The sequence below is a fragment of the Rhodamnia argentea genome, chromosome 10 (genome assembly GCF_020921035.1).
Source record: "Rhodamnia argentea isolate NSW1041297 chromosome 10, ASM2092103v1, whole genome shotgun sequence".
Classification (NCBI taxonomy): domain Eukaryota; kingdom Viridiplantae; phylum Streptophyta; class Magnoliopsida; order Myrtales; family Myrtaceae; genus Rhodamnia; species Rhodamnia argentea.
Window position 1 is genome coordinate 5,424,720 of NC_063159.1, and position 10,204 is coordinate 5,434,923.

General features: G+C 36.6%; 1 protein-coding gene across 1 annotated transcript; it reads right to left on the bottom strand.

Annotated features, from left to right (window-relative positions):
- Positions 1-4,319: 4,319 nt before the first annotated feature.
- LOC115749298 (gamma-interferon-responsive lysosomal thiol protein) lies at positions 4,320-7,520 on the bottom strand. The gene is given in 6 exon segments (XM_030686045.2): positions 4,320-4,669; positions 4,794-4,886; positions 4,995-5,096; positions 5,098-5,133; positions 5,660-5,725; positions 7,176-7,520. Coding segments are annotated over 6 exon segments (717 nt in total). The 5' UTR covers positions 7,428-7,520; the 3' UTR covers positions 4,320-4,501.
- Positions 7,521-10,204: the final 2,684 nt, after the last annotated feature.

Sequence of the window (10,204 nt, forward strand, 5' to 3'; positions counted from 1 at the left end):
CCAAGCAACTAGTGAAGTGTTTTGAATGTCATGAGAAGAGGCATATAAGGAGAGATTGTCCGAAGCTAGCAAAAGTTGCTAGTGAGAGCACTAATGTTGCAAAGGTCATCTTGTGTGTAACTACCGATTCGTTAGGAGGCGAATGAGTACTAGATTCGAGGTGCTCTTATCATTTGACGCCTTATAGGAATTAGTTTGCTACTTATTGGATTATGGGTGATGGTTGAATTTTGATGGAGAATTATGCAGTCTATAAGGTTATAGGTATAGATAAGGTTTGGATTTGGATGTACGATGGGGTAGCGCACACACTAACAAACCTATGGCATGTATTGGAGCTCAAGAAAAATCTTATTTCTCTAAGGATACTTGCTAACATTGGGTGGAAGTACACCACCAAAGAAGAAGCGATGATGATCTCTCGAGGTGCGATGATAGTGATGAAATAGAAGAAAGTGAATACTCTCAATCATTTACTCGGAGAGATCGTGATAATAGTTGTTGCGGTTTCATTAGGTGTGTCAAACTCCAATTTGACTCAATTATAGCATATGCAGTTAGGGCACATAATCGAGGTAGGTATGATGATGCTGAGTAAGAGGGGGTTGTTGAAGTGTTAGAATACAAAGAATCTGGGCTTGTGTAAGCACCGCATATTGCGAAAGAAGCGCCGGATTAAGTTTACTACAACTATTCATTCGACCAAGTAGCCAATTGAATACATTCATTCAAACATTTCCAGTTCCTTCAAAATGATGGGCCCGATTTATACTGACATTTATCAACAACTATTTAAAGAAGGTGTAGGTATACTTTCTTAAACACAAATTTAAAGTGTTTGATCAATTTAAGAAATTTAAGTCACCGATTGAGAAATAGTCAGATAAATAAATCAAGTGCTTGAGGACTAATAATGACATGGAAATCTGGGGTAAAGATTTTTAGCAAATTATGTGAGAAAGAAGGGATTGTGAGATATTGCACAGCATATCCGGGACACCACAAAAGGCATAACAAAACGGAAGAACATAACTTTTCTAGAGCTAGCTCTATGCATGTTTTTGCATGCAAGACGAGGCAAGGAATCTTGGGCCTTGTTAGTAAGCATGTTATGTTATCTAGTTAATTGATCTCCATCATCTGCTATAAAGTGGAAGACTCCTAAGGAAGTATGGTTGGGAAAACCTATTGATTACTCTAGATTATGAGTATTTGGATGTCTTATGTACATTCATGCATGTGATGGTAAACTTGAGCCAAGGGTAAATAAGTGCATATTTTTGGGTTATACACATGGGTTGACAAGGCTACGGCTATGGGGCACCGATTCAAATTACATGATATTCTAATTAGCAGAGACATGATCTCCGATGAGACTATTATGCTTCAACAAAGAAGCCTTGAGACACAACCGTCAGAGTATACAATTCATGGTGTTAGTAGTGAGGTGAAACTTCACATGGAGACTTCAAAGACCCCATATATAATAAATGTTGAGGATTGTAGATAAGGTCGTTCTTGAAATCGGTGATACCGAACAACCAGCACTTTACCTAAAAATAAAAATTAAAAACAACTAGCAAATAGTAGACACCATAACTATGAGTAGATAAAGAAGGCAAATTAAACCATTGATACATTTTGGTTATGCATATATTGCTTATGCATTTATTGTAGGTAATAAGGTAGAGACAAATAAGCCATCATTTTACTCTGAGGCGATGGCTTGTTTTGAGGCGTTATAGTAGACAAGGGCTATGAATGAAGAGATGAAATCACCCCATCAATATCAAATATGGGAGCTACTCAAAGTACCCAAAAGCCAGAAGATTGTTCAAAGTAAGTGGGTCTATAAATGGAAACATGGCATTTTTGGTGTCGAGGTAGCGGGGTATAAGGCCAAACTTATCACGAAGGGGTACACATAGCTAGAGGGCATTGACAACAACGAGGTATTCTCTTATGTGTTAAGATATACTTCTATTCATATATCACTTGTCTTAGTTGTTGCATATGATCTTGAGTTGGAGCAATTAGATGTAAAAACATCATTTCTTCATAATGAGTTGGAGGATCTAATATAACTAGGGCAACCGGAGGGACTTTCTTATTTTGAGTAAGGAAGATCATGGTTGTTTATTAAAGAAATCTTTGTATGGGCTGAAACAGTTTCCTAAATTGTGATATAAGTGTTTTGATGCTTTAATGTTTCGTCGGGACTATTCGAAAAGTCTAGTTGTGTTCACTTTAGGAAATTAGAGGATGGGTCTATGATTTATCTATTACTATATGTTCATGACATACTAATAGCAACTAAGAATATATCTGATATTGATGTCCTGGAGAGACAATTGAGTATTTAGTTTGAGATGAAAAATTTAGGTGATCGCAAAGGATATATTTGGTGTGGAGATTTTGCGTGCTAAAACTACATGAGTTTTACATTTATCTACAAGAAATATATTGAGAAGATTGTAATATGTTTGAATATGCTGACAACAAAAGTACACATTTAGTGAAACACTTTAAACTTTCTGATAATTTATCATCCCAAATTGAGGAGGTGGAAGATCATATGTCATGTGTTTCTTATTCTAGTACAGTTGGTAGTATTATATATGCCATGGCGTGCATGAAGTCTAATATTTCACAAGCACCAAGTGTAGATAGCTATTACATGAAGTATAGTGGTAAAGCTCGTTGAGAAGCTATGAAATGGAGTCTCCAATATTGAAAAGGGAAACAGATGTTCATATAGAATACCAAAACAACCACAATGGTAGTGAACCACGAGGTGTGTGGATCCGGATCACACCAATGACTTGGATGAATGCAAGTCTTTAGTAGTGTACATATTTACATCGCAAGATGCTATAGTGAGTTGGAAAGCGTCATTACATGATCACTTTGATCGAGCTAGAGTGCATGACACTAACTTTTAAATGAAGGAGGCAGAAATATGATTACGTGGTTCGCTCTTGGACTTTGGGTTGGAGCAGAAAAGCATTAATATGCTCTATGGTAACCAAGGTATGATATATCCGGCCTATAATCCAATTTATTATGTGAACGAAGTATATCTATATTAGGTAACATTTTATCCGAAAAGTCTTAGAGAAGAGTAAGCTTGTAGTAAACAAGATCACGACAATGGAAAACCTTGTAGATATGATCACTAAGCCCGTTTCTTTCGCGAAGTTCAAGCTTTGCTTGACCACAATACGCGTTTGTAGAGTGTGAACGTGTGAATGCATTGGGAGATAAGCATGGATGATGAGCACTATGATTTGACTTCAAATGTCTAGATAAATTGGACAATTATTAAATGATGTCTCAAATTTGAGCTGTTTACAAAATTCAATCCGGTTTGAGGATATAAAGCGAATTGCTACCATAAGAAAGATATCTAAAGAATCTCTTAAAGGGCATATAAATATATACACATATATTTATATTTTGTTATTATCTGGTTGGATAACTATCATAGTTTCACCGCATAAAGATTATCAAGAAAGGCAGCTTCTATACAGTCAAATCAATGAAACAAAGGAGCACAAAATTTGTGTTGGTTTCTTTCATTCAAGTTTGACAGGTTAATCAAGATTTGGACTTTCTTAACAAGTCGTACAGTGGACGCCCTTGTTATTTAAGCCGAACAAATAAAAGGGCGCTTTTACTCTTTGTTTTAGTCGCCGAAGAGAAGTTGTACGAGAAGTTTCCTAAAGAAGTCGTGCGTAGAGCTTTTACTTTGGGCATGAACACCTTATGATTTTATGCTGTTAATTTTACTTTCAAATTAAGTTTTTTATTTATAAACATTGTGGGTTTAAGTTTAATATAAGTTTTAGAAACACTCGAGCATATAAGCGATTATAACTCTGATTCTCCACTCATAATTAATCATTTGCTACTAGCTCTCCCTTGAGTAGGTACCAACACTTAGATCCAACCATATAAATCTCTAGTGTTTTTATTAGTCATCATTTATTTCTCTAGTGATTTCATGTTCATTTAGGTAGAAGATCCTGCCAATTTCCACATTAACATTACAATAATTATAAATCATCACATTTTGTTATCTAGGCCTTTATAATTATGTTATTATAGAGTTCTACGAGCATCGTCTCTGTCTATACAAGCTTCAAAGAAGAGAGATTTATGTTTTTGCTTTTCGCTTAGGTGGCAGGACATGAGTGGTTGATGTAAATTTTTTAAAATTTGGACAAGTAGTAAGTAGCTTTTATATTATGAGACGATTTTGACAATTCAAGCTATAGAGGTGGATTTAAAAGGAGAGCCAAAAAAAAAAAAAAAAACCAAACCAAAGCTGACTTTAGCAGCATCATATATTATTAGATGCAAATCAATCGTGTCTACATCACCATTCTATTGCACGACAAACTAGCTGTAATCACTCCTTAGAGAGATAAATAAACATTAATACCATCTTCTTCTTCTTTTTGCTTTTCTTTTGCATTTTGGTAAATTTAATACCATTTTGTTATTGGAGCCCAGGAGTAACGTTTCGTGCTTGGCTTGCATAGCAAACCGAACTGGACCTAATCTCCTCGCCAGAGGAAACAACGGTTGCCGGAATCGACTTGCATGCTGCCGGCACGTGGGCTCCTCTGTAGGCCTTGCATACATAGCTCACGAAATTTGGGAACTCCTGAGACAGACAGAGAAATAACCTAAGTCCCTTGAAGAAAGCAGCGACGACGACTAAATTACAATTTAACTCGTCATTGCATTGATTGTAAATCGTGTAATCAGATAGAGATGTGTTAACTAACCTCCTGGAGTGGTCGATTGTTAACGAGCACCCACGGGACAAATTTGTGTGGCGGATTGAGACGAGCGGTTTCCTGGGCATTCCTCCGCTCAAGCTGTCCCCGAAGAGCAAATTTTTAGATATTTTTTGTTAAATTTTTTTTTTTGCTGGATCAAAATGGAGAAGTTTTGGATGAATTATAATTAGAACAGGCAAAAATCACCTTATTTCCATAGCCTCTGTTATAACAATCGACCGGAGCATTGCCGAGGCCAGTCGTGCCCAAGCACTTGGACCACTCGCCGTGCCTGCCCTGCAGGGTCAATTTGCTCCACGCAATTGATGAATCTGAAATGCCGGGTCTACAAAGAGTGTGAAAGTCAATATGTCATACAAAATAAGACCAAAAGGATAAATATGTATTATAATGCCTACATTGTGCTATTCTTTTCATTTATACACATCATGTCACAGTAGAGATTTGATTTGATTCGACTCAAAATCAAACTCAAATCCATAAATCTAGTGTGCAAATTGACGGATCATTGATTTGATTCGTCACTGAGTCCACTGATTCTATTGAGCTGGGATATACTAAATTTTACACATCAAATTACTCGATTCCTAGCATTTTTAAAGGCGTCCACTGTCTAACTATAGCTTCACAATATAATAGAGCGAGATACTAAAGGTAATATGGTCTGATGAGTGATAAATAGACATGTAAACTTTTCGTTTTTGCATCTTGGCGTGATAATTGTTTTAGATTCATTTGTAAATAGATAGTACTTATTTATAAATAATGGTGCATATGCCAGTATATTAATGAAGTTCTACACTTCAGTACATAAAAGCAAGTCTTGCTTTAGAGGGAAAAAGAGGGTTTACCACATCCGGATAGATGGTGATGGCACAGGCTTCAATGGCATTTAGTAGGCATTCATCTGGTCCATGCTGCAAATTTTGCACAATATTCAGATTGAGAAAAAAAAATTGGCGGGCAAAGATTACACAAGAATTAAGAGAAATATCAGCATTTTCATTTTCTAGTGAAGTTGACGAGGGCTATTAATTTTTCTTGGTAAATAAATTCTTCCTGTATTCTCCATTGGACGCTTACTATGTTAGAATGGTTAAAATAAATGAAAAATGACACAAATGATCTTTGACATTTAGCCCTATGAACAATGTAGTCCATGAACTCATAATTTGTTCAATACGATCTCCGAACTATAGCTCATTATGCAAAGTGGCCCCTGAACTTTTGATTTATTTATTGTGGCTCCTAGACTTTTTGGTGCATGTTTAAATTTTATCCTTGAACAACAAGAAAATGTTCAGTGTTGTCCCTAAACTTGAACTAATTAAAGCGCGATATTGAACATATGACTAAATTGAATATGTTCCAAAAGTTCATGAATCGCAATGAACAAAGTGAAAGGTCATGGATTACAGTGGTCTAAATCACAAGTATCATATTGAACAAATTAAAAGTTTAATGACCACATTATACATTGGGCCAACGTTTATGAATCATTTGTGTTGTTATTCCTAAAGTAAATAAGTAGCATTTCTTTTAGTATGTACTAAAATGAAATCTGCAGTATTAACAATAACAAGTTGCACGTGAGTATCACGTGTATCTTACTAAGTCTGACAATCCAAATTTCAATGTCACTAAATTTCACTAAATAATTCCTTTCTTTTTAATTACCACCGAAGATTGGAAGCAATCATCATGTGCATTGTGCACCGGAGCGTGGGGGCAGAACCCGTAACCCCATTTATTACTCTGGCCCAACGGCACCAACTTTATTCAATACCTTTATGCTAGGTCCCCAAAAAAAGAGAATAAAAAAAAAGAATAAAGTCGAATTTATGGAAATTATGGACAGACCCAAGTTTATATAGTGAAATGAAATATGAAAATTTATGGAGCCACCGTCCGTTGTTGCTAAGTATTGAGATATTCATGTCCATGTTCTCATAGGTACAAATTATTCAAAAATAAATAAATAAATTTCATAAAAATTTTGTTTCGCCACACCAGCCTCGATTTCTCGACCCGCCATTGCTTGCTACCCAGTGTTAGATGTAAGGAGCGTATCATGCTGAGTAATTTGAGCACGGCAAATAAAAGCAAGCCCTACCCCAAATTCTACGACACCGAGTATTTATCAAATCATAAAAATAAGTGTTTGTCGTGTGTTTAAATATAACTCATCTAAACATAAACGCCATCTTAATTCCAATATGCGTTATCAACTTATCATGTTGTTTAATGCGCAATCGATTAGTGAACATTACACGTAAATCTGAGAATATTACTAAGACAAGGGAAAAATAGAGAAGAGATGTTAAAGGAAGCAAGGGGGATGAAGCAAAGGGGAGGGGAAGTAGGAACCTGGCACGAGAGGGAGCCATCCGGCGAGATCCAGCCGTTGCCCCAAGGGATGAGCCTGAGATCGACAATGGAGATGAGGCCCGTGTCGAACACCTTGGAGAGCGAGTTGACGATGAAGTTGGCGCAGTAGGGGCAGAGGGCCTCGTAGTAGAGGCTGAGCGCGACTCTCCGGTCCGACTGCGACGGAGATGCGAGCAGCAGCAGCAGCAGGAGCACCAGGTGAGAGTAGAAAGAAAAGCTGCCGTTGCCCATCTCTCCTCCCCTTTCTCTTTCTCTCTCTTCTTCAAGTTCACAGTGCTAAGTGCTTTAATGGAGCATTAGCTGTATGGGTCGATTCTGTTTGTTTTTTTTTTCTTTTATTTTCTTTTCTTTTTGCTCGTCTCTTTTTCTTTCTCTTTTGTTCAGTGATTCTACTGGTCTTTTCCAAATGAAAAAGGATTTGGAGGGGTTGGGATCTGAGTCATCCGCTGCAGGAATATTCAGTTTAAAGCGTCCACCAAGCATCGGTAGCCCATTTAGACGAGGCTTTAATGTCCCAAAAAACTTTTAACTTTTAACTCTTGTCTCGATTTTATATTTTATTTCATGAAAATTCTCCAACATTAGGTGTTGTGCGCTCATCTTCAATCTCTTGTCCTTGAAAAATATTTCATGTCTCGTGGTTGGAGAGCTCACGCTCGAGATGCTTGAATGGCTCATGCTTGGGAGGTTTTCATTTCTCGATTATCAACGAAAAATTTGGATAAAGAGTTAATGGGGGTATATTTGTGACTCAAATAAAAATTTGCGACTCAAATAAAAATTTATGATCTCTTATGAAACAGTAAAAATTTTAGGGTAAAGTTAGGACTAGATGATAAAATAAGGACACGACCTAAAATTTGGGATTTTTCATATGACAAAAAAAATTTAGGGTAGAATTGGAATTTGACACAAAGTTAATGATTTTTTATGAGAAAAAAAAATTTAAAGTACAATTGTAATTGGCCCTAAAATTTGAGTTTTTTTTAAAGATAAAAGGTAGAATTGTGACGAGCTAAAAGTGGAGATGTTTTAGGGAATTAGGCCTTTAGATAAGCTGTCATCGCGCCCGGTGCGAGCAGGAAAACAAGACCAGCAATATGGCTAAGGATGGGTTCGTCCTCTGCGGACTAATCAAAATTTCATGTAATCGAGGATTGATCGGAGAAACCGAATGTGTAACCCTCGTTCAAACTAAGTCTTGAATCGATCGACTAGCTACCATGTTGGCAAAGATTATGCGGATTTGATAAAGCCCAATTGGACTTAAAAGGAGGAGGAACCTCAACTCAAATCAAGAAATCCATGTGCTAGTACGATCTGTATCAGTTTTCTCATCTAATAGGAAATAAATACTACAGTTTGTTTATTCAGTGACCCTGCAAGATCATAGATCATATTCAAAGAGTTAATCTTATAGCGTCATGACTCTTTGTCTAAACATTCAATGTAACTTTATCAAATCACGTCCTACGCGAGTTTTAGTTAAGAATTCTTAATATCAATGGTGCTACTTCTCAACTATCGTATTTTGTGAAAATCAGATATAACAAACTTTCATTATCAAATTTTGGGGAATTTTTTTTTTTTAGAAAGTCCTAAATCTATTGCAATTTCACCAATTCAGTACTAAAGATTTTTAATTTTGCTAAATTGAGTCCTAAATCTTTTCAAATTTTGTTAATTGAGATGATGTCACCAATTTTGGCCGGAAATCGATGACATTGACGTTGGCCGTCCTTACGTGGCATGGCCGGTGCTGACATGGACAAAGTTAAGAATGTTTTAATATTTTTTTTTCCAAAACTTGTGTTATTTCTTTTTTACTTTTTTGTGTTCCTTAACTTGTTTTCTTCTTCTTTTTTTTTTATTTATTTATTTGTTCTTCCCTTTTGCTCTCCATCGGCCTCTGGCAAGGGTCGCCCTTGCTGGCTTTGATCAATTGTTGCCCTTGCTAGGTCGGCGAGGGCTACCTTTCACCCAATTTGGCAAGGGTTGCCTTCACCAGCCCAAGCGAGGGCCGGCTTGAGCAAGGGCGGTCGTCGCCCAACCCAACCAAAGGAGACCCTTGCTCGATGCAAACCCTCACCTAGGCTGGTGAGGGCCTAGCCTCGGTCGGTAAAGGAAAATAGAAGAAAAGGAAAAAAAACTAAAATAATACATATTATTAAAAAATTATCCACATTAGCACCGTCTCATGTAGGATGACCAATGTCCATGTTAGCGATTTTTAGCTAAAGTTTGCTGGATGGGTTCAATTGGCAAAACGTGAAAATATTGAGGATTCAATTGGCAAAATGAAAAGATTTAGAACTCAATTGGTAAAATTGCAATAGGCTTAGGACTTTTTGGATGAATTTTCTAAAATTTTGGTATTGTTAATTACATGTCGAATTGTGCCCTAATATTGAGGATTCAATTCACCACGTACCTTGATGAGTTTTCTCATATTATGAAGGATCACTATGCTCGACTTGCTTAATTAGAATTATCGAAACACCTAGAAACATATGGAGCTTTACTCTAAAAGTAACCAAAATACAAGTTACATATCACAACATTGAGTTATTATATAGTGAAATAATTGGACAATCTTACTTCTATTTTTAAGCTATGGTCTCAGAGACATACCGTGAGCAAAAACTTGGCTCCAATAAGCATACGGTGAGAACATTGCCAACAATCTTTTCGATCGCGGTCATCTTCTATCATCAAGATTGATTAAGAAATTACGATGTTACTCTTTGGAGATTTTTCTTTGATTATGAACCATTTTAAGTCTTAGTTTGGTTTGACGTGGAGTTGAATTCCACAGTAAATACGATGTCTGGGGATAAATTCGAGTACGACATACGATTCCAAATGGAATAAAATTTCTTAAAATAATGTGCAATCGAATTACTTTACTATAGTTAGGATTGAGATTCCATTTCAACTTTTTATAACCATGGAACTACCAAAAAGCCAATTGCACCACCAATTGCCGCCACTGCCCTCAGCAGTCAGCA